At 53.7% G+C, this 21,916-nt stretch overlaps 11 protein-coding genes across 11 annotated transcripts; 5 read left to right on the top strand and 6 right to left on the bottom strand.

The window, feature by feature from the left end:
* Window positions 1-98: 98 nt before the first annotated feature.
* Window positions 99-3,112, bottom strand: IAQ61_002581 (uncharacterized protein; the record flags this gene model as incomplete). The annotated part of the gene is made up of 3 exons (XM_066095601.1): window positions 99-192; window positions 344-2,720; window positions 2,830-3,112. 3 exons carry the CDS (start codon window positions 3,110-3,112, stop codon window positions 99-101), a joined length of 2,754 nt encoding a protein of 917 aa, XP_065954437.1.
* A 119-nt stretch (window positions 3,113-3,231) lies between these two features.
* Window positions 3,232-3,534, top strand: IAQ61_002580 (uncharacterized protein; the record flags this gene model as incomplete). The annotated part of the gene is made up of 1 exon (XM_066095600.1): window positions 3,232-3,534. The coding sequence occupies one exon, from the start codon at window positions 3,232-3,234 to the stop codon at window positions 3,532-3,534; it is 303 nt and encodes a 100-aa protein (XP_065954436.1).
* A 603-nt stretch (window positions 3,535-4,137) lies between these two features.
* IAQ61_002579 (uncharacterized protein) lies at window positions 4,138-4,332 on the bottom strand (the record flags this gene model as incomplete). Its single annotated transcript, XM_066095599.1, has 1 exon — window positions 4,138-4,332. One exon carries the CDS (start codon window positions 4,330-4,332, stop codon window positions 4,138-4,140), a length of 195 nt encoding a protein of 64 aa, XP_065954435.1.
* A 127-nt stretch (window positions 4,333-4,459) lies between these two features.
* On the top strand, window positions 4,460-6,173 carry IAQ61_002578 (uncharacterized protein; the record flags this gene model as incomplete). Its single annotated transcript, XM_066095598.1, has 3 exons — window positions 4,460-5,068; window positions 5,121-6,012; window positions 6,100-6,173. 3 exons carry the CDS (start codon window positions 4,460-4,462, stop codon window positions 6,171-6,173), a joined length of 1,575 nt encoding a protein of 524 aa, XP_065954434.1.
* Window positions 6,174-6,843: 670 nt separating this feature from the next.
* On the bottom strand, window positions 6,844-9,204 carry IAQ61_002577 (uncharacterized protein). Its single transcript, XM_066095597.1, has 3 exons — window positions 8,346-9,204; window positions 7,944-8,223; window positions 6,844-7,877 (listed from the first exon to the last, which is right to left on the bottom strand). Exons 1-3 carry the CDS (start codon window positions 8,802-8,804, stop codon window positions 7,078-7,080), a joined length of 1,539 nt encoding a protein of 512 aa, XP_065954433.1. The 5' UTR covers window positions 8,805-9,204; the 3' UTR covers window positions 6,844-7,077.
* Window positions 9,205-9,940: 736 nt separating this feature from the next.
* On the top strand, window positions 9,941-10,951 carry IAQ61_002576 (uncharacterized protein; the record flags this gene model as incomplete). Its single annotated transcript, XM_003834433.1, has 1 exon — window positions 9,941-10,951. One exon carries the CDS (start codon window positions 9,941-9,943, stop codon window positions 10,949-10,951), a length of 1,011 nt encoding a protein of 336 aa, XP_003834481.1.
* Window positions 10,952-11,185: 234 nt separating this feature from the next.
* On the bottom strand, window positions 11,186-13,160 carry IAQ61_002575 (uncharacterized protein; the record flags this gene model as incomplete). The annotated part of the gene is made up of 3 exons (XM_003834432.2): window positions 11,186-11,755; window positions 11,810-12,203; window positions 12,256-13,160. 3 exons carry the CDS (start codon window positions 13,158-13,160, stop codon window positions 11,186-11,188), a joined length of 1,869 nt encoding a protein of 622 aa, XP_003834480.2.
* A 514-nt stretch (window positions 13,161-13,674) lies between these two features.
* IAQ61_002574 (uncharacterized protein) lies at window positions 13,675-15,662 on the top strand. Its single transcript, XM_003834431.2, has 3 exons — window positions 13,675-13,977; window positions 14,067-14,331; window positions 14,384-15,662. The coding sequence occupies exons 1-3, from the start codon at window positions 13,825-13,827 to the stop codon at window positions 14,761-14,763; spliced, it is 798 nt and encodes a 265-aa protein (XP_003834479.1). The 5' UTR covers window positions 13,675-13,824; the 3' UTR covers window positions 14,764-15,662.
* A 1,270-nt stretch (window positions 15,663-16,932) lies between these two features.
* Window positions 16,933-17,343, bottom strand: IAQ61_002573 (uncharacterized protein; the record flags this gene model as incomplete). The annotated part of the gene is made up of 1 exon (XM_066095596.1): window positions 16,933-17,343. The coding sequence occupies one exon, from the start codon at window positions 17,341-17,343 to the stop codon at window positions 16,933-16,935; it is 411 nt and encodes a 136-aa protein (XP_065954432.1).
* A 758-nt stretch (window positions 17,344-18,101) lies between these two features.
* IAQ61_002572 (uncharacterized protein) lies at window positions 18,102-18,662 on the bottom strand (the record flags this gene model as incomplete). The annotated part of the gene is made up of 2 exons (XM_003834429.2): window positions 18,102-18,481; window positions 18,551-18,662. The coding sequence occupies 2 exons, from the start codon at window positions 18,660-18,662 to the stop codon at window positions 18,102-18,104; spliced, it is 492 nt and encodes a 163-aa protein (XP_003834477.2).
* Window positions 18,663-20,359: 1,697 nt separating this feature from the next.
* IAQ61_002571 (uncharacterized protein) lies at window positions 20,360-20,596 on the top strand (the record flags this gene model as incomplete). The annotated part of the gene is made up of 1 exon (XM_003834428.1): window positions 20,360-20,596. One exon carries the CDS (start codon window positions 20,360-20,362, stop codon window positions 20,594-20,596), a length of 237 nt encoding a protein of 78 aa, XP_003834476.1.
* Between the last annotated feature and the right edge of the window lie 1,320 nt (window positions 20,597-21,916).

The following is a 21,916-nucleotide window of genomic DNA, read 5'->3' as shown; positions in this document are numbered from 1 at the left end:
CCACTCCGTCGACGCCACAAACCAGGTGCTCCTGTTCCTAAAAAGGGGGCGAAAGAGGGCGTGAAGAAGGATGATATTCTCTCTCTTTCTCTCTCGTGTCACCATGTATACCCCTGCTCAAGAAGCATACTGCCCAATCTCTGATTGGGTCTAACGATGTTTTCAAAGCCAGGTCGAAGGCCAGTACCCGATCTATTTCGCGTTAGACATGAACTATGAATCTCGGGGCGTGATTTTGTTTTCCGGGGGTTGAAATGCTCATGATATCCCATTCCCCTCTTCCCAATGCCAAGCAAACCCAAAATTGGAGCCAAAGAAGAAGAATAAACAAAAAAAAACTCACTTAATCATATTAACCGCCATCGTCCTCACCTTATCCTTCAAATTCACTTGTGTCCGGTTTTGCAACACACCATACCCAGCATCCGAGGCATCAAAGACCAGGATCTGGGAGAACCGCGAAGGAAACATGGCCATGTATTCCATGAGCGCCTCTTCTTCGGCCGGAGACCAGGCTTCGCGCACTTTACGCTCGGCCTTCCGGGCTTGGAAGCGTTGGTTCTCCTGCGCAAGACGGTATTGGGCTTGGTAGGAGGATGGGGGCGGTAATTCCCTCGTGACGGAGGCGCTGCGTTCTTCGAGGGAAAGGGGCCGGCGGGGCGGGAGTGAGGAGGTGGGTTCGGCGGGGCAGGGCGGAGGTTGGTGACTTGGTGGTGCGGTTGAGGAGGCGGAGGAGGAGGAGGAGGGGTCCATGCGGACGCGTTTTGCGACGGGGGCTTTTTGTCGTTGTTGTTCGACGCGGGAGCCTCGGGCGTGCGTCTCGAAGACCTCGTCTTCTGAATCGTCGTCAGGAATGACGGGCCGCTTACGCTTCATGGGAGAAGACTGTGCTGGTTGTTTGCCTTTTGCTGTATTCGAAGGACCGGGGGTTGGCTGAGAGTCGTCGTCGAATCCATTGCCAAATTCAACCTTCCGAGCGTTTTCTTGTCGGTCGAATATTGATCTTACAGGACGGTTCTCTTTCTGTGGTTGGGAGACTTGTTTGAGTGCCTTGTACCATTCTGCTGGGTTCTGTGGTGGGCCGGCTGTGGCTGGCTCCTCGGCTTCCTCTTCCGCTTCCTCGATTTGTTGTGACTCTCGCTCTTTGGACACTTCATGCCGACTCTCTCCGACCAAGGTCACATTGTCATTGCCGTCGGCGAACGGATCCAAACCCCTGTCCTCCACCTCCTCGATCTGTTGTGGGACCGGCTCCTGCTCTTTGGGGACTTCAAGCTGACTCTCTCCAACCAAGGTCGCATTGTCATTGCCGTCAGCAAACGGGTCCATAACCCTGTCTTCTACCTCCTCAATCTGTTGCTCTTCTGCTTTAGGTTCGTTGTCATCCTGGTCATTCCTAATCATGGGCTCGGTAATATCCTCCTCAAGCTGCGGTATGATATCGACACCAGACGAAGAACCCGATGTTCGTTCCCTTGCCTTTAGTGCATCAATGGCATTCACATCTAGAGGGGCATTCGGATCAAATTTACGTTTAGTACGCCTTTTGTCTCTGCCAAAAGATTTCCGCTTCTTGCGTGGCAGTAGTGGAGCAGCTTGGGCGACGTCTGCTCTCTCTGTGGCGGAGTCGGTCTCCTCGATGGCCTGTTGTATGTAGCGCTGAATGACTGCAGGACCACCGAGCTCTTCGATAGCATTGGTCAACTCCATGCGTCGCAGACGAACCCAATGTATAAGTCGCAGAATGGTTGGCTCCCACGGAAATTGCTCTTCCAAGAAGGTAACTGCTTCGCCCGGAGATTTGTCGCCAACTAGAAAAGCGTCTCTGATCTCTTCGCATCGGCTGAAAACTTGCGCTTCGAGTTCTTGTGGCAACGAGGAATCGTCCCCTCCTAGCGCTGGAACATTCCAGCCGCGCAGAACAGAGACATCATCTGCCGTGGAAGCGTCTCGACGCAAGAATACCTCTTCAATCATCTCATCAGGACTGTCACCAGCTCGTTGGCGCGCAAGTACCAAAATGGCAAGCTGTGTCCGTAGCTCTAGCGCGAGCTCAAACGTCTCCTTGAACAGGCCAGAATCTCCACCAGCTGTTGGACTTGCGCCGGCAATGAGGGAGCGCATGAATTGGCTGGGAAAGGAGTTGTCAAGCTGTCGGAGAGCGTCCCAAGTTTCCTTTGAGTTGCGGGCCGAGTAGATGGTTTGCTTGAGAAATATGAGTGCATTGGTGAGATAGAGTATCAGGTCCAAGCCAGTTTGCGCCGCTACCACATCTCTGTTGGGTCCAAAGAGGGCGCGATGGAGAGCGCGAATATGTATGTACGTGTTTTCCTCGTTCTTGTAATGCCTCAGATACACATTGAGCACGGCATCAAGGTCTCGGTAGTCCTCGGTAAATTCGGCTTCTGGCTTCTGGAGCTCGCGAATGTTTATCAAATCCTCGTGCATGTCAGCACCGTCAGGCGCAAGGTGGTCCAAGAAAGCCAGGGTGGAGTCGCATAATCTGGGCAAATGCTTGAGGATGTATTTGGGCTCTAGGAACTCGGCTTCGACCATGCTGAAGGAGGAAATGGCGGTAGTGCCCGACATCTCGGAGAGGGCACCAGGTGAGCGGAATGGGACAGGTATTTCGGGCGCAAGCTTTGGAGGCGTGGCAGGGACTTGATGGAGCTCTTCAATCGCGGTCTGGGTCGTGTCCAGTTCCTCGACTGTAGTGAGGTCTGGGGTGTTTCTATCAGCTTTGATGACCAGTGTGGCGCATATCCACGCGCATGAGGCCTGCGCAAGATCTGGTAGTAGACATGTCTGTCTAGTGAAGTAGGTACTAACCTCCAGGGATTTCTTTGGCAGGCTTCCGTCTGGTCCTGCGCGCCGCTTTTTTGGTTTCCAGGTCACTGTCGTTGGTCACAGAGGTGACGCTTGCCTGTCGGGCACTTCGGCGAGTCGGTTTTTGCACGTCTAGACTCTCATTGAGATCGCGACTTGCGCTGCGCAAAGTCCTGGCTCTTGGTGCGCGTGTAGGCTGGGGCTGGGTGGTGGGTACTTGGTTTGGCAGTTGCGGGGTGGCTGTCCTGCGGCGGCTTGAAGCACGCACGCCTCTCCGGTCGGCCATTGTCGTCTCGGCGATCAATGAGTGAGCGGGTGGTGTGAGCGGGTGGTAGATTGCGACGAAGGCTATTATGTGGGAGTTTGTGCGGGGTCAAGGCGGAGTCATGCGTGTTTGTTGTGATGATGAAGGTCGCGCGTGCGGCTAAGCGTCTTGGGGGGCTCTGCTTGACGGGTGCTCACGTGACTGGGGGACTAAGGAGCAAGGAGCAGGGAGCAGAAGACAGTGACAGTGCACAGGCTTTTGGCCGCAACCGGCATGGATTCTTGGGTTCGAAGCGGGCATGTGGGCACTGGGCGCCTGCAAAGGAGAAGGAGAAGGAGAAGGAGAAGGAGAAGGAGAAGGAGAAGGAGAAGGAGAAGGAGAAGGAGAAGAGAGCAAGTTGGCGATTGGCAGTGGGAAGCCCTGCTTGCTTGCCGAATGCTTGAGCCTGAGACGGCAAGGGGAGCGCCACTTTTGTTGCAAAGCCACGGCTGGTTCGGTACTGTGTATAGATAGTATATAGACTGTGGTACTGTAGAGTACAACATCTACGCAGGAGAGAAGTAGACCAGTTACTCCAATTAGTCGCTCAAGGTACCTGCTGTACTCCCACGGCTCCTTTGCAGCCAAACCCTCCAAAGACACAGACAGCCATGGATGTGACTTGATCCTACACTCTGTCTACTCTACTCTACTCTACTCTACTCTACTCTACTCTACTCTACTCTACTCTACTCTACTCTACTCTACTCTACTCTACTCTACTCTACCCAACACCCCCTTTACTCGCCGCTCGTAGACCTTGCACAGCCCTGTAGATACAATAAGGTACACATACAAATGTCGCGTTTGGCTGTCTTGCTGCTCTGCACGTCCCCCCTTCTCCCCCCCCCCTTGCGCGCGTCCAGACGGCTAGACTCCATGTACCTCTCTCTACCTGGAGTAGTCATCTCATCCATTCGCTCCTAAAGCTGACGTCGAATCAGTTTTGGTTGGAGAGAAAAAAAAGCAGCTAGACAGGACGGTCCCCTGGACTAACCAACCTCTGCTCAACATCTTTGCCTGTCAAAACACACTACTCCAATCACCATTGCAACACACTTACCGGTACCTTGCAACACACTTACCTGCTGCTTCTTTCTCTTCTTCTTCTTCTTCTTCTTCTTCTTCTTCTTCTTCTTCTTCTTCTTCCACTTCTTCCACTTCTTGACCTTCGTTTCAAGTGGCTGAGTGGCCAATCGCATCGCAGTCGCCGCCCATCGTCACCACGCTCACCCTCTGGCACCCACTAGTTCCCCTTCAACACGCCTGTGTGGCCTCAACTCGCAACGCATTCACCATCCACCACACCCATCCACATTCACCACCACGATGAGAATACGGCCGTCACGGGCGCGGGCGCTGCTCGTCCTCTTGCCCGCATTGCACGTCGTCGTCGCATCCTCGATTGGCATCGACACACATGACGCACCGGCTGCACACGCAGTAGCCCCAGCCTACACCAAACTTGCCTCCCTTCCCGAATCCTCGCCTCTGTCCTCGACACCAGCCTCCAAGGGCACCAAAGATGCTCCCGTCGATGGCATGGATGGCAAGCCTCATGCCGGGCCCTACGTCGACAAGAAGCCGACGCCGCAAGAGAAACAGTCGAATGTGGTCGAGGACTTGGGCAAAAAGCCCACAGGCCAGTCGACAGGCTCCATCCTGGTGGGCGCAGACGACGAGGTGCTGGATGGCGACAAGAGCGTCATGCAGGACCCTTCGAGAAAACTGGCGACTGGCAGCAAAGGCACCGAGGGCGGCGTGTCTGCCAAAGACAAGGAGCGTCTGGCCCATGAGGAGAAGACGGGCGAGAAGAAGGAAAACGTGCCCGAGTCGCCAAAAGAGGCGCCGCCACAACCACACGATCAGAAACAGCTCATGAGCGCGACTACCGACACAGAGACGTCAAGTCGTGTCCTGGGTGCAGGCGGTCTCGAGGTACGTGACGTGAGACTACACCAATCCCCTTTTACACTACTAATAGCCACAGAAACCAACCAATCTCCCCGACACGCCTCATGACATGCCACTCCCCCTCCCTGGCTCGCTTGCCGACAAAGATCCTCTCGACACCACATCCAAGATCAAAACCCCAGTCTCTCTCCCCGACGACGACGATGTCGAAGGCGGCGTCATCCAGCCCTTCCACTCCTTCATCCTCTCCTTCACCATGATTCTCTTTTCCGAAATCGGCGACAAGACCTTCCTCGTCGCCGCCCTCATGGCCATGCGTCACCCTCGCCTCGTAGTCTTCTCCGCCGCCTTCTCCGCCCTCGCCGTCATGACCGTCCTCTCCGCCGTGCTCGGTCACGCCGTGCCCGCCCTCCTCTCCGAACGCATCACACACTTCGCCGCCGCAGGCCTGTTCCTCGTCTTCGGCTTCAAGCTCATCCGCGAAGGTCTCGCCATGAGCGCCGACGAAGGTGTCGGCGAGGAAATGCGCGAAGTCGAGCAGGAACTCGAGGAAAAAGAGGCCCTCGCCCGCCACAGCAGAGCCCACCGGAAATCCTCCATCTCCCCGTATGCTCTCGAATCCGGCCGCACCCGTCGCTCGCGATCCAGCTCGCGACTGCCAGCCCCTCCACGCAGCCCCTCCACCTCGCCCGACCGCTCTCCCTCTCCACGCGGAGCCTCGTTTAGCGGTGCCATGGGCGGCCTCCACAACCTCTTCTCCCTCCTGCTCAGCCCGGCCTGGGTCCAAACCTTTGTCATGACCTTCCTCGGCGAATGGGGCGACCGCAGCCAAATTGCCACCGTCGCCATGGCCGCCGGCTCAGACTACTGGTGGGTCACCGCCGGCGCGGTCGTCGGACACGGTCTCTGTACTGCAGGCGCAGTCATTGGCGGTCGCGCCATTGCTGGCCGCATCAGTATGCGTAACGGTACGTCTTTTCTTTCCTTTCGAAATTCAACACTCTGGCAGTGCTGGACGCTGGCAGAAGATTCAACTGCTAACACACATGAACTAGTGACCCTCGGCGGCGCCATTGCGTTTTTAATCTTTGGAATCATTTATCTCCTCGAGGCTTTTTATCACGAGTAAAAGCGCTGTCGGATCGTGCCATTCTGTCCCATTCTAGTCCATCCCATCCCATCCCATCTCGGTATCCCCAAACAAGCATTACGCGGCGCTTTTTTCAACAAACTTCAAAAAGAGTGGCTTCACAATCACCAGCATCAAGGCTATCTTTTTTTTTCCCTTGCTACGGTGATGTATCAATCCCGGGGGCAGGGGGGCGTAGAGGACAAGGGGATTACTCCCTTTTCTATCCTTTTTTCGCTTCCCCCGGAACAGGAAAATCTCATCTCCCTCGGTATTTGCTATTTTGTTCAGTGGAAAAGATAAGCGGCGTTTTTTTTTGGGGCGGGGGCTTTTTGTTCGGGAAGGCAGACAAGGGCTCTGTTTGTATACTGTGGTTTTTTTGGGGGGCGGGGGTTTGGATGTCGAGGTCGAGGTCGAGGTGCAGGCGGAGGGGCATGATGGGTGTGCAAGGCGAAAGAAAGACAATGGTATGCAATGGTTTGGGATGGTTTGGGATAAGCAGGGAAATGGTCGTGCAATACATTTCCAAGCCGTGACGGGCGATGGAAAGTTCATGTAGCCTGGGTTGAGAAAGACCAAAAAAAAAAAGAAGGAATTCGTTTCAGCACTCGAATAAAATCACCGTTGGTTACGTGCGTGTTCGAGTTTTCGTTTTTTTTTTTTGCGGGGGGGGGGGAGTTCTTGCATGGCTGTCTATACAAAGGCGTCATGGTATTGTGGAAAAGGGAGATTGGATGCGGATTCTCAAGTCATGTTCATTGTGACCTGTATTCCAGCAGTTTAGTGTTTTGATAAATGGAAGAAATTCCCCTCTAAAGTCATGTAGTACTCGCATGAAATCCATGGACAAACTACAGGAAGCACATCTGCAGCTGCCACGACCACCGTCCCATCCACCAACCCCTCACTCCCGCTTCGACGCACCCACAAAACTCTCCCGCCTACCCCAATTCCTAGGCTGTCTCCGCAAAAAGGCACCAACGGAGCCGAGATAGCCCTCGTGGCGCAAAAAGTAGGCTTGCTTGGTACCCTTTGACCAAAAGCGAATCGCATACGACAACGTATTCATGGTCTGGGAGTGGCCGCCGATAAAGGAGCCGCCAAAGTAGATGCGCGGCAGTCCGTGTTTCTCGGCGTGCAGATAGGCAATCTGGCCAATGTTGTTGGAGACGGCGTAGAGGAGGGAGCGGGAAATGTCTTCTGGTCTAAACGAGGACGAGGATGGGCTGTGTGTGTGGTGGGCGAGTTCGGCCTCGTCGCGACGCTCGAGGTTGCCGTTGCAGCCGTCTTCTGCTTCCCGCTCGGCCGCTCGCTTCATCTTGTAGACTTTGCCAAACGATGAGGCGATGTGGGTGCTCTTGAGGCCGATCTTGTTGTACGCTTGGCCGTAGATGTCGCCGACGAGGAGGTCGACGGTGCTGTTGTCGCCGTTTTCCGCGAGCCGCAACATGTCGTCAAAGGTGCGGGCGCCCGTGAGGAGGGACAGCAAACCCCAGAGTGTTCCGCCGCCGAGGGAGGTGCCGCCGATGCGCTCGAATTGCCGGGGGCCTGAGACTTTGATCATGGAGACGCCGGAGCCGATGTTGACGAGGAGGTAGGGGTAAATGTTGGGTGGATCGGGTGGGTGTGGCATGAATGTCATGGGCTCTTCTTCACTGTAGGTGAAGACTTCGTTGGGGATCTCGTTGATGAAGAAGTCAAGGCCTGGCGAGATTGGTCTGTTAGCTTCCTTGCCTTGTCTTGCAGTCAGTCTCGTGAGGTATTTCATACCTTCAATCAAACATTCCATCTCATCCTCCCGCCTGACCTCTACCCCGAGCACCTCTGTAATCCTGTCGTAGTACTTGAAAGCACCACCCCCTGTAGCCACGACACACAGCTCTTCCGACTTGGTGCCATGTCGCTTCTGATCGGCCTGCAGTTTGCGCATGAATTCTATGCAGGCATCAATGCGCTCCGTCTCAAACTTGAAAAAGTTCAGTCGGCCACCGAGCGCATCATCGCCAGGTTCGCGCGAAAAGTAGACGAGTTTTGCAAGGGAGCCCCCAATCTGAGCCGTTGATCGATTAGCATGCTACACCTCTGAAGTTCATGGTGGTGAGGAGTCCAAGCTGGGCGCAAGCCGTGGCCTATCATGACGAGTGAAGCACGCGACAGGTCCAAGAAACTCACATCAACCGCTATATGGCTCACGACCGTTGTGTGATTCGGGAGACGGATGTCTTTCGGGTCATGCTCATAGTCCTCGCTCTGCGGCGTGTCCGGCTGCTCCTCATCGACTATGAAGGCGCCCTGGACGTTGATGCGCACAGTACCCGGGTGCTGGATCGTCTCCTGGATATCGCTCTGCACCGTCGGCCGTCGTGGCCGGCCAAGGTCTGGAGTCGACGACGTCGTCTCGGTGGATTGCGCGCGCGGTGCTCTGCTGCCGGTTCCAGCCGGGGCGGGGTTCAGGTCCACAGGCGACAGCGACATGGATGCGGAGGTTCTGGGTCTTGGCTGCAGCCTCGCCCTCTGGCTGCGATGGCGAACGCTCGTCGGCCGGCGTGTAGCGATGAAGTGGTCTTGGGGCGTGTGCGAGAATGGCAGGGTTGGCAACGAGGGTCTTGCTGAGAGCGAGGGCCCTTCCATTTGCCCGCTTTGGTCACTGGCCTTTGATGCCGAGGGGAAGACGTGATCTGAAGTTCTGCGCAGAATAGAGGCCAAGGCAAAATGGACTACGACTGTTGAGTCGGCAAGGGGCTCCGGCAAGAGGCATATCAAGGATCCATCCCTTCGGCGATAGCGAGCCTCCCCAGACCTGCTGTGCCTGCTGGCTTACCGAGACGGACGCAGAGATTAAGCTCGGCAAACAACAGATCTGGGGTTGCGGTAACGTTAGAGGTGGACGGTTGGCCGTTGGGGAACATCCGAGGGGCGGGATGATGGTGGATCCTCGGGGGCACTCTGCCATTTTTTATTGTTTTTTGTCTTTTTTTTTGGTCTTTTTTTTGGTCTTTTTTTTGGTCTTTTTTTTGGTCTTTTTTTTGGTCTTTTTTTTGGTCTTTTTTTTGGTCTTTTTTTTGGTCTTTTTTTTTGGTCTTTTTTTGGTCTTTTTTTATTTTTTTGAATTGGAAAGAAAGTCGACGTGTCTAGCACGCCAAGTTGAAGATGTGCATGGCCCGCTGTTCTGCAAAGGCAAAGGTAACCGGTACTCATGCGCTCGGGTAGTTTGAGTATCATGTGATTTGCCACTGCTACCTCCTGGCTGGCTATTTTCATCGCACAAGACAAGTAACGTGATCCTCAACCTAGCCGAGACAACTAAGGTACGCCATGCTCCTGATTTCCACTCGAGCAGTTGTGTGTGAGTGCGTGCACGTGCGGGGGCAAAGCTGTGGACGGAGATGGAGAGTACGTCATGGATGATGCTTCTTTGCCTCGTCAAGGGAAACAAGGCGTTGCATTGCATTGCATTGCATACTCGGTTCGTTACTTGGCTACTCCGTCTTCTCCTCCTGCAGTTGGCAACAGGGCATAGTACCGGTAGGGTTACTTTGGGGCACGCAAAAGACAGAGAAGGGACCGACGATACATACACAACATGGCCCAGAGTACCATTGTCCATGACGTCGTGTCCTCGCAGCATCACAAACTCGTGTCTGACCCGCCGGACGCCACTTCATCCAAACTTCTCCACTCGGCCAAACCGACCCAAAGTATCCAAAGCCAGTAGGACTACGCTACATCGCCCATCAGCAGACTCCCGTCCCTTTACAACCGCAAAGATGTCGTGGATGGACTCTTGGTCACGGCCGTCCAAACACGCACTCACCCCGCCACCCCTCTATCTGACAGTCGGAGACACGGTTCCCTATTGCCATACCTGTGGTCGCGTCATCAGCGAGCGGCGCAAATCACAAAATGCCACTGCAGTCAAGTACTGTTCCGCACGCTGTAGGAACAACAAGCCGGGCCCAATGGACCGCAAGATCGAGGCCACTTTGGCCGCTTTGCTCAACGGCGCTGCACCAGAATCATGCAAGGAAAACGCGCAAACAGACGTACAGCCTCGTCCAAAAGCCGAAGAGGGTACTGCGAAAGAGAAGGACCCATTCGGCAGCAAAGGCGAAAAGAGGGAGAAGAAACACAAGAAAAAGGCTAGCAAGTCAAACAAAGGAGAACCCAGAATCATCATCGATTGCAGCACCGTACAGGAACTCGTCTTCCAGCGCGAAAAAGATCCAGAAAAAGTCTACGGGCGCCGCAAAAACCGCAGGGCACGATTCGTCGTGGAAAAACCAGAAGATGGGAAGAGCGTGGACATGGTCGACCACCCACCGCCATCGCAACACAACCCTCCAACCCCCTCCCCACAACACCAACACACCTACAGCAGCGACGAAGATTCCGTCTCCGACTCCGACTCCGAACACAAAGGCGGCATCATCCTCGAATCTGCCCAACAAGCCCCCTCCGACCCAGAATTCGGCTACGGCGGCGGCAAGATCCGTCCCCCCCAAGCGCAAAACGACGTCAACGGCAGCATCGGCGGCGAAAAAGGCTGGGCTGAGCGCGGCGAGGAAACAGACGAGATGAAGGCGAAGCGCAGACAAGGCCAGAAGAGAGCAGACGAGCGCGAAGCCGTGCGCAAGGCTGCAAGACGGGGCTGCGCATTCGGTTTGGCCGTCGAGGGAGAGGAGGGGAGGAGGAAGACCGAGGCGGTGAGGAAGGGTGTTGTGGTCGAGGCGAGTTTTGCAAAGGGTGAGTGGGGTATCCGGTGGCGGGAGAGGGTGTAGGCGGTGTTTGTCGAGTCGGATCGAGAGGACCTAGAGGTCGGGAGATGTAAATGCAATCGGAGATGTTTGTCCAGCCTGGGCACACGTATTCCCAAGGTTAGGCCGTAATGGGTTGATTCAACCTGGGAGACTTCCCCTCGAGATTGACCTCAGTAATCATGGTCTCCTACCCAAACTAAGCACTCACACCAGACCAGCCCTTCTACCCCAAAGACCGAAACCCCAGACCATAGCTCACAACTCCAACGTCCCAATCCGACTCCCCACCGTCCCACCAGCCCCCCAAACACCCTCGCCCACCCTCCGCCTAACCAAAGCAAGAACATCCAACCTACCACCCTCCTCCTCCAACCTACCTCCCAACGCCTTCAACACCTCGAACTTCGCCACCGCAACCTGATAGGCCGCATCCTCGGCATCGCCGCGCCCGCCCACCAGGCTCGAAAAGGAAGCCGCCGGCTTAAGCAACGAGGGCAAGACGCCAGCGCTGATGCTCGGATCGAGGAGGACGTCGAGGCCCGTGTTTGGGAAGTTGGTGAGTCGGGTGTAGGTGGAGTCGTTTGTGGAAAGGGTGGGGAGGGGCTCGGTGGACCAGGTCGAGGTGATGAGGGCGCGGACGAGAGAGAGGGCTGCGAGCGCGTTTTCTTGCATCGCGAGGGTTTCCATGTGTGTTGTCATGTCGGTGAACATGGTGGGTTTCTTGCTGTAGAAGAGGGCGGTTAGGAGGCGGGCAAAGATGGCTTCTGTAGTGCGGCGCTTGGTATCGCTGCCAATGGCTTCGGTCTTGGGGAATGTGATTTCTTCCTGGGGCTGTGTTAGTATGGGCGCGCAAATGGACATGGACTGTCGAGATGGTACCTTTGGCGGACCGCCTAGGACTGTTGCGAGAGTCTTTAGGGCATCGGGGTTCGTGCGTGTGATGGGTAGGTCGAGTAATACGCAATCGTCCCAAGCATACCCTGTGGATCGCTGGGGAATCAAAGTCGATCGAGGCATGGACGCGATGATGTTGAGGTTTGTAGCCTCGCATTTTCGAATGTTGCGGTGCACATAGTCTCGAATCGTCGGCATTTCTGCGCTGCTTTCAAAGTTTTCGGGATACGTCGAGGCGTAGTCACTGATGTACTGTGATGTTCGGCTACTGAGAAAGGTGTGCTCCAGACCTGGGTTGTCTGAGGTGTGGAAATCGACAAGGCCCTTGTGTATACCCTCCTCCTTCAAGAAGTCCAAGGCAAGACTTGAGTCGTAATGTCTTTGTAAAAATCAGCCACATTCCAGTATCATTAGGGGTGGATGGTACGCACGTCAGATGAGGTTTCGTCTTCACCCTGGTGATTAGCTCGCTGTAAAAGTTGATGAGTGTCATGTGCATGAGCATGTCGTCTTCAGTGTCGACCATCTTCAATGCAGCATAATGTAAAAGACCCTGTCCATCAGTGACACCGACTTCACGCTCAACATCTAGATTGTGTGATGAGACGATGGTATCAAAGTCCATTACTCCAACACGAGGCAGCCAAGAGAGCAGCCTGGCCTGCGCGATAGTCTTGTCACGCTTGTTAAGAAGCGGGAGGGGTGGTGCAGAGAGCTGCTTGAGTGATGTGTAGTGGTAGTAAAGTGAGCCAATGTCTCGATCGCTAAAGAGCCGTCGCCACATGGGGCCTGTGCCATATGTGTAAATCGGCACATGTGCACCAGCTGATGTGGAGATCGGTTCGTTCCTGGAAATACTCAGTAACGAAGTGAGGAGATCTTCCGCTTGAGTGGCTACTCCAGCATCTTGCGTGCATAGCCAAAGGCGGACGACAGATGCTATAACTGCAGGCCGATTCGCCAGTGCTTGTGCATCGATGCTACTCAAAGTCGCTTTTTCAAGCAAGGTGAGAATTAGGCTATGGAAAGGCGTGGCTTGTAAGTCAAGTCCAATCTCAAAGTCGATGTCCTTGATGTCTTCGAATCGATATGGTCCAGCCAGTTTGATGATGCAGTGTATGAGGGGAGAAGGGTCTTGTTGGAGTTTGGGTAACAAGGCTGCTATCTGGAGAAATAACGGTCTTGTCTCCTTCCAGATCTGGCTTCGATAGTCGGGGGTGTTGGTGAGGATTTCGCACTGTTCTAATAAGTCTGTGTCGAGCTCAGTAGTAGGATCCCCATCCACTTTCTTCAGGTGTGTCGACAGCTCGTCGAGAACGTTAGATGAAGACGCCATGGTATGCCTCGCTCTGATACGTTCTAATTATTCGAATCGTGGTGTATCACGAACTGAATTGCTGTTCCTGGATACAGACGCGCAAGTGAGGTGGCTGTTCAAGGTTGAATAGTGTAAAGGAACTTTGAAGCTTCTAGTCTCCGCTCATGTGACTGCGCGTGTGTACCAGTAGAGAGGCAAGGGTATGCAGCAGCGTGATACGCAATTTGTGTGGTGGCGCGTTGCTTGATGCGCTCTGCACTGGTATGCTTTTGTCTCTGCGTAGGTAGCGGGCTGGGTTCTCAATGTTTCGCCGTCTCCAAACTCTTCGCTGCTCGATTACGGTCTTGTACAGCTGTACAAAGTAGCGTGTACAGTTCAATGAGCAATGCACGTCATTCGCGTCGCAGGCTTGCTGGCCTAGGCAAAGGTTTGGTTTGGCGGGGAAGTGAGTGGTGAGTGGTGAGTGGTGAATAGTCGGCTTTGGTGCCCCACCCGAACTCCCAATGCTCTTAGCCCGACCGCGGCTCCAGCTGCACCGAATAATTTCTGACTCCTACAACCCTTGCTGCTGCTTGCAAAACACTCCATCTTACATACACGCGCTTCCTACTACCACTCTCGAATCAAATGGACTACCTCGGATAGCATATCAGCAGCAGCATCGTCTCATACAAGAAGAATCATGTCAGGACGAGGCGGAAGAGGTGGTGGCCGCGGTGGACGCGGAGGAGGAGCATTCAACCCGCGGTCAGGCACTGTGACGATCGCTGGCACAGAGCTGAACTGGGACCTGACAGGCCTCGACATCCAGAAAGGCCCAGCCGAGCGCTTTCCTGTACGCATCCTTTTCTGCTTACATCGCACTCTTTCACGGCCAACGTCACGCGTGGCGCAAGATCGAAGCACCCACTGAGACATGTACAGGACGCACCTCCGCCACAGGCACCCCCACCAACCGCCGGTGAAGTTGTCATGGTCCAGCATCATCTAGCAGTACGCGACCGCATCCATGAAGGACCGTTCTACACGATCCTGAATGATGGCATGAAGAACGGCCTCAAGAGGAAAGCCAATGAGCGTGCGCCTACCGAGGCCTCGCTCTTCAACCCCTTCACAGACAACCAGACATACTCGGCAAAATACCTGAAAGTGCGAAAAAGATTACCAAAGTTGGATGCGCGACCCTATGGTAGGTCTGCCTAGAGCAAGCATCTTCGGATACAAAGCTCATGTCTGCATAGTCACCGATCTGTTCCCTGCCGAGTTACGGCCAGTGTTGGGCGGCGCCAAAGTAGATGGAACAACTCCAAAGAAGCGCCGGACGCTCGGGGTCACCAAGATCAACGCCGTCTCCCAGATCGACCGCCTCATCGAGTCCGAGGAGACTAGAACTAAAGAGGCAGAAGCTCGGGCAGAGGACGAGCTCGACGAAGATGAAGAGGAGGAAGAGGAGGCAGCCAACGACGACAAGCCTGACGCGGTTGACGAAGAGGATAACTGGTCTGCTGCATCCACTGATTCCGAGGAGTCGGATGACGACTACAACGCAGAGCAGTACTTTGACAATGGTGACGACGATGACATCGACGACGCGGATCCGTACGAGAATACGTATGAGTAGAGAGTGGCACAGGCAAGGCGTTTTGGGAGGGACTGCATCCAGCATCAATGGCGTTCAATGAGTTGATACCCAAATCTTTCTTATTCTTACATGATCAGTGTCATGCAATACCTCATTTATGGCATTATGTGGAACAACGGCGCGCATATTGACATTCTACCAGGGTGTAGTGGATGTTACATGAATGGCCAAAGGCAGCGAGCTGTGAGACTGTACTGTCTCTTTCATGTTCATCCTTGAACCAGCGCCTCAAGACAAGGCCCAAGTACATCCGAAGTGGCAAATGAGATTGTTAATATAATCATATCTATAGTAAGTGCGCCAAGTTCAACGTTACCTAGTCGGTACCCCGTATGCGCCCAGCATCCGAACGAACCCATGCAACCCGTGTAAATCAAACTGTCCCAGAAAACCAACTCCGTATCCCACAACACAAGGAGAAAAAAACGTCAAACACAATGCACACAGCCCTCCAAATCCTCATACTCACCACAGAACCATTCACATAGCACCACTCTCCCCCTGCCATCCAGCCTGCACACCTGCTCAGATTAAGAATATACATACCGATACATGGTATACCACAGCATCTAGTCTACCTACACATCCTTCCCCCCCTCCCACGCACACACAACAAAAACCCCCCAACCCCACGAACACCACCAACCCAACCCCCCAACCCCCCAAAAAAATAGATTCACCCCCAGCAAACCCACCCCCAGCCTCCATGCACCCCTTCATGACGGACCGAGCTGAATTCCACAGCAAAAGAAGCGACTTTCCTAAAGGGGTATGTTCGGTGAAATGGCGCGCTGTGTGGGTGTGGCTTTTTGGGCATGGGTATGGGTTTGCTGAAGGATTGGGTAGGGTAGGGTGGTGGATGTGTGGTTGGGATATGGATGCGCGTTGGGGGTGAAGGGCGTTGTGGGTAGTTGGGAGGAAGGGGATGGGGCGTGTGTGTAGGTGTGATTTAGATGGATATTTGGATCTAGGGTTTTTAGGGAGGGGAGGGTGGTGGATGGTGGATGGAGGGGGAGTTGTTGTATTGTATGTGGTTGATTGATTGATTGAGTGAATTCATGGGTATGGAGGTATGAGGTGTGGCTGGCTACTATGTCTGTATTTGTGTATACTATGGAGCTAGGTAGGGTAGACTAGGTAATTATCTCACATTTATAATCCCTTTCCTCAACCTACTACATCCTCCTCCAACCTCTAGTTCACACCGCACACCATCCCTTCCACACTTCCACTCTGGCATACAGCACCGTACGCTCGCCACACCACACCACACCCCCATCCGGCACCTCCCCGCCAACACCTCCACCCACCGGGCCTCCGGGGTGGGGAGAAAAGACCCCAGATCTCAAAGGAGGGCCAAAGCAAGCGCCAAGTCCCATAAACCCTTGTCCATGTCCACCAAAAAGAAAAAGCTTTTAGAGTTTAAAGTTTAGGGCTGGTAGGGGGCGTGGGGTGGAAAAGCAGTTTGGGGAAACTATTGCGCGCGAATGGCGTAGGGCAGGGTTGCGGGCTTGCTGGGATCCGGGGGGGGACTTGTTTTTGTGTTGTATAGTACAGATTGCGGGGATTTCAATTTTGGTGCTCCTTCTCACGAACGGGCGGGTGGATACAGTAGATGTTCGGATGGGTGGGGTTGAGATGGGAGGAAGGAATACGGCGGGTTCGGTGAAGATGAGTGAGGCGGGATTGGAGGGAGGGGTGTGGCTTTGGCGAACTGGGGCTTGGTAGAGGGTTGTGGGGTTGCGCGGTTTTGTGAGGGTCATGCAAGGGGAGGGGGTTCATGGTGTGAGAGGGATGTGTTGCACAGATTAGAGAGGTGAAACACAAGAAATGCAAAATGAAATGGTGATTGGTTAAAAGCACTTTGAGATCTCGAAAGCTTGAGCAGGCATCATCTTCGATCTTGGATGGGTGTCGGTGGTCAGGTTTAAGAGACGGGGACATGAGCTTATGTGATGGAAATCCTTAATTTGTGACCGTGGAGAAAACGACATAACACCATGCTTGTCATAACGCGCAGCAGCGTATCCAAATCACCTGTCAATGCAACGCCTTCGCTGTGCTGATTCATACAAGATAGGGCCAGCCCATCGTTCGTGCCAATTCGTCAAACGTACATCCCGATCACCGAGCCAAAGGACAACCGGTTCACTTTGACGCTACGTCTGCCTTGTGCTGTGCAATCTGCATGTCCTTCATGAGCTGGCGGCTCATGATTCTCGAAATCTCCTTGGAGTAGTCGGACATTCGCATGTGGTTTTGTTCATCCTCGGTTTTGCCTTGGTACTGCTGCTCAGTGTACTGCGGCGGTGCGTCTGTATACCGCGCGTACTTGGCTTGTATGCTTTGGATGTCTCCGTTGGATGAAGTCGAGTCTGTAGATTGGCGGTGGTGGGACGTGTTGGATAGAGGTGGGAACGAGGTGTATTGGGTATCCTTCTCGTGTGTGCTTGTATTGCTTGACTGTTGCGGACGACCCTTGTCGACGGAGGACGCGGAATCGTGACGCGACGAGGCTTCACTCCGCTCCTGGGCGTTGACTTCTGGATAGTGCTTCATGGTGACACTCGGTTCGCAAGGGTGGTGAAGAGAAGCCGAGGGGAGCTGTGCAGAGGATAGATCTGCTGTTTGACTGTTCGACGATTTGACGACAAGTGCGTTATTGGCTGACGAGGCTGTACAGTTCAAACAAGCGCGCGAAGGACCACGACTTTAAACAATCTCCATACACGAAGACTCAACATGGACGGTTGCCTTCTCCACGTAGCCCGTAAGCCTGCACGACATAGTCCGACGTCATTGCAGCGCCATGTCCGCCCCCAGCCACCCTTTGTAGCCACCCGGAAGAGGAAATGATGAGTGGCCAATCAGAAGATCTTGCCCAAAGCGCAGGAGGGCTGACGATGCTCCTGTGTAAAGCAGGGCCACGGAGTCGATGGAGAGGGGTCTCATGGTGCCGCAAGTAGCAATGATTAGGCAGCCATCCGCGGGTGGACTTGTTGACTTCGTGTCTCAACGACAATGTGATGACCGTTTGCAAAAGAATGGGCGTGATGTCATGTCTAGCGTGCATCCATCGCCGTCCCGAGCCGCCTGCTCACAAGCGAACATGAAAAGTGAGGCTTGTGGGTCAAGCCAGCAGACTTGTCTGGAGAGTTGGTAGAAACATCATGGGGCAATGAGTAGAGTAGTACATCGGCCTGTTGTAGGCACAGCGGCCCATGCTCGAAAGAAATGGCAAAGACTGCATGGGTGCAGAAAAAGCTGCAAAAGGGAAGAAAAGGGCCCAGAAACCAAGTTTGTGGCATGCGACCCTCTTACGTCCTCCTGGCCCACCCCTTGACCGCATCCTTGAGCCTCCCAATACCTTTCACCCTCTTCTCATGGTCCTTTTGCCGCTCTAGCTCGACCTGGGTTGGGGAGTTGAAGCTCGCACTTAGTCGCCTGAGCTCTCCTTGTGCCTCTGAGCGGTCGGTGAACAATGAGGTGCGGTAGTAGTGTGCTGCGGATGAGGATGATCTCATTCGGTACTCGTGACCATCGTCACCAATTCCATCATAGGAGGAAGCCTGACGTGCGTGTTGCCCTTGCGAATTGGGAGACTGCCGGGATAGCAAGGAATCCGCGCGTTCTCGTGACACAGGGGTGGATGTTGAAGCAGGTTGCTTTGCCATGTCAACGATCGCCTGCCTCGGCGCTATTGTCGCAATGAGCAGCCATTTGTACGGTCATGGGTAGAGTGTCATGATGAGGGAATCGAGTATACCTTGCTCATGCGTCGAATACCGATTCTGTTGTTGCTGCTGTCCCTGTTTCCCTGCCCGAGTCCCTCCCTCGGAAACGCGGCTTTCCACACTCGTATGAAGCCCCGAATTCATTGTTCAGACTCAGGGATCCAATTCCTGACTGGAAACGGGTTGGACACGACGGACGCAAAAAGAGACCTTGCCGTAGCAATGCGTGATGCAAGTGAGATGACATTTGACGTTCGCAGGCTTCAAGAGCCACATGTCCCTTATCTACTCCTACACCCTACCTTGCTGCTCTTTCTTCGAGTGTAACCCACGTGCTGGGTACCTGAAGAGGAATCTTCGTCATAGAAGTCGCTTTTCCCAATCACATCTGCCTTGAAGCGACTCGGCTCCGCAACCGAAGCACGAAAGACGGCAGGACGGATGACCGGTGTAGCTAAGCCTCGGAGGTGGTCAGCCCAGCCTGCAGCCTACTTGGCGACGCTGATGTTCATTTAAGGTTGGCTTGCAGGTGAGCAAGCCAGAAAGCGAAGAGTCGGTGAAGCAGTGTGGCGATGTCGATGGCTGTGCGACTGGGTGAATGAAGGAATGAGCAAATCGCGGGGTAGAGGTTTCGCGTGCAACGGAGGGTACCTAGTACCGGTATGGGGGCTGGCCTGAAATACAAAGTTGGTGATGCGAAGCGAAAATTCATGGCTTAGAGCCTCAGACGCAAGCAACACGTCAGGAGATTCGGTGCAGAAAACAAACTTTTGCACAGGCGTTCAGTCGACACCAAGACCGGTAGACATGGTACAACGCAAAGCGCAAAGGGGCGACGATCAGGAGAGCAGGTATTCCGCCGCCGCCGCCGCCGCCGCCGCCGCCCGCCGCGGTAGGAAAACAACGATTTGGACAGATGCATGTGATCACGACGTTCCACCGGCGACTACTACGAGACGCAAGGTAGTAGTAAGTAGAGTATACATGTACTATACTTACTTGGACCACCTTGTGTTGGGGGGACATCGACGACGACACGATGGCTTCAACTGAGAGCGAAAAAAACGATGGCATACAAGTACCACGGTAGTACTACCAATCCAACCACGACCCAGCACATGTCCCGCCAGTTCGCCTTCGAGAATGCACGGCCGAAAGTGGCCATTCTAGATCCTGCACGGCAAGGGGCCTTTGTACCACGCCTCGATCGAAAATCTTCACCAAATATAACACTGAAACACAGTTTTGCTCCCAATATAGCAACCTTGGACCCTTTTTGGCCCCATTCTCTGCAACAAACACCCCGTCCCGTGACTTTAGGGAGACGGCGGGTGTCTGAGCTTTGGCGGACGAGACGACAGTGCGGTGACGTGGACAGCCGACTCCGCCGCGTTTGAAAGTGGAGTCGACAATATATTGAACTCAGGAGAAGTTGAATGATGTACTAGCAAGATCCCCGATTTTTTCTTTCTCTCTTCTCTTCCAAAGAGCACATACATCAAACACGCACACACACACACACACAAAAGTGATCCACCTTTTTGCTAGTCCATGACCAACAATCAAGGAACGGACTATTACTACGACATCGCTAAGAAAACTCGTGTATGTATGTCACCCTACTAGGGCCCGCCTATCGATGATCCCCTAACAATAGACCAGGGTATCATCACCACTAACAGGCGCCACACTCCACTTTACCAACGCCATATCGTATTCACCACACCAGACAAACAAACACGATACAGTAATCTCTATCGGCCCTCCACCACCTTGGATTGCGATCGACACCCAGCACAATCAAACCAAACGTCCCCAACCCATTCCAACCTCTACACAACATGGACGCCGCACCCTCTCCAACATCTTCAGAATCCAGTTCGCCCTTCTTCGCCTCCTCACCCAGCTTCCCCCCCGTTCCAGACCACATCATCGTCACTTTTGACGGCAAAGTCCGCGAAATGCTACGGATAACGAGAGACGAGGTTGAAGAGGAACAACGACGGAGTAGACCGCCCGTGCCTTCAAGACCGAGATACTATGCTGCAAATACACTATCGAGACCCGCGCTGGACTGAACAGTATCCATGGACTCCTATTGCGGGCGAGGTCCTGTGTCGATGCGTTGGGGCTGGAGCCTGAGCCCAGCTATGTGGGATCATGTTGTGGAGGGAACCACTCTTGCAGGATGGATGCCTCGTCCGAGAGTAAAAGAGCAATTTCTCTCTCTTCGCTGCGTATAGTTCGCGATGAATCCCCTGTGCCAGATGCGCCTGTTAACCCATCTGGACACAATTTTCTTTTACTATGACTTTGCCAATCGTGCCGGCTATGAAAGAACAACAATTTAATGCAAAAGCTCGACAACTCCCACCTTCGTGCCCTGCAGGCCATCCTTTGTGCCCAGTTGTCCTAGTGTACAGCGGCCTGATCATGCTACTCCAGAGCACAGTGTCCCATGATACAGCAATCGTATCATAATTGATGCACGTAGACCGAGCAAGTCATGGTCAAGGTACTCATCTTCATTGCTTCCACCACCACCGCTCAAATTAGAAGTCCGACTCTAGGATCACATACTCGAGTATACGACGAATCGTACTGACTTTTAACTCGAACCCCTCGTACTCTTCTCCTATCACATAACTAACAAGCACATCGAACCCCCCCCCCCCCCTCCCAACCAAAAACACCACAATGAAAGACAGCACACCCATCCTACATAGTATACACGCACCCGTGCCAAAAAAGCAACCACGACGAGACGGCCATGTATCACAAAAAACAAACACATTGCAACCCAGAAAAAAAGTCGACGTGAAAAAGTAACAAGTTAAACAACACTCTCCACACACCAGTATCCGGAATATCATTCATCTGAATCTGACTCTGAATCTGAATCTGATACAAAAAATTACGCCATTTCGCAGCCAAAAAACAAAAATCCCTGCTATTCTACAAGAAGAAGGCCCATCGCACCCCTTACTCTGTAACCTGAGGCAAATAAAAAACTAACACCAAAAATTTCTCACAATCGGGAAAACTCCGTTGTTTTTTCCTTTTGGTCGACAGACAAGGCCCTCCTCCCCCCCCATGATAAATTCTTTTTTCCGCTCATATTCCCCCATTCTCCTCATTACGCATGCTGTCGGCCATGGTGGTGACAGGTGATCATGGCTCTCTCATTTTTTTTGGCCATGCCAGCCTTGGCGAATCATCATCATGTACCGTACCGTGCCCTTCAAACCATGCAGAGAGATTCCGAAGAAGTAAAGTGACACCCCCATATGCCCGTAACCCTTCCCGTACGCACGTAAAAATGCAATGAATCGATCAGAAGTCGTCAAAGGTGGCAGCCAAGCCCGACCATATGACAAAGGACGCTGCAACTAGATGTC

This window comes from Plenodomus lingam (assembly GCF_022343315.1).
Source record: "Plenodomus lingam strain CAN1 chromosome Unknown contig_14, whole genome shotgun sequence".
In the NCBI taxonomy this organism is placed as follows: Eukaryota; Fungi; Ascomycota; class Dothideomycetes; order Pleosporales; family Leptosphaeriaceae; genus Plenodomus; species Plenodomus lingam.
The sequence above is the reverse complement of the archived record's forward strand: the minus strand, read 5'-3'. Positions and strand labels throughout refer to the sequence as shown.

What these genes read in the sequence shown, in the direction of transcription:
- IAQ61_002577 (XM_066095597.1), bottom strand. Translation starts at nt 8,804, where the DNA reads ATGGAAGGGCCCTCGCTCTCAGCAAGACCCTCGTTGCCAACCCTGCCA. An exon ending in TGAGCCATATAGCGGTTGAT is followed by an intron (nt 8,224 to 8,345) that starts GTGAGTTTCTTG and finishes TCAACGGCTCAG; the next exon opens with ATTGGGGGCTCCCTTGCAAA. An exon ending in GATGGAATGTTTGATTGAAG is followed by an intron (nt 7,878 to 7,943) that starts GTATGAAATACC and finishes CAATCTCGCCAG; the next exon opens with GCCTTGACTTCTTCATCAAC.
- IAQ61_002574 (XM_003834431.2), top strand. Translation starts at nt 13,825, where the DNA reads ATGTCAGGACGAGGCGGAAGAGGTGGTGGCCGCGGTGGACGCGGAGGA. An exon ending in GCCCAGCCGAGCGCTTTCCT is followed by an intron (nt 13,978 to 14,066) that starts GTACGCATCCTT and finishes AGACATGTACAG; the next exon opens with GACGCACCTCCGCCACAGGC. An exon ending in GTTGGATGCGCGACCCTATG is followed by an intron (nt 14,332 to 14,383) that starts GTAGGTCTGCCT and finishes ATGTCTGCATAG; the next exon opens with TCACCGATCTGTTCCCTGCC.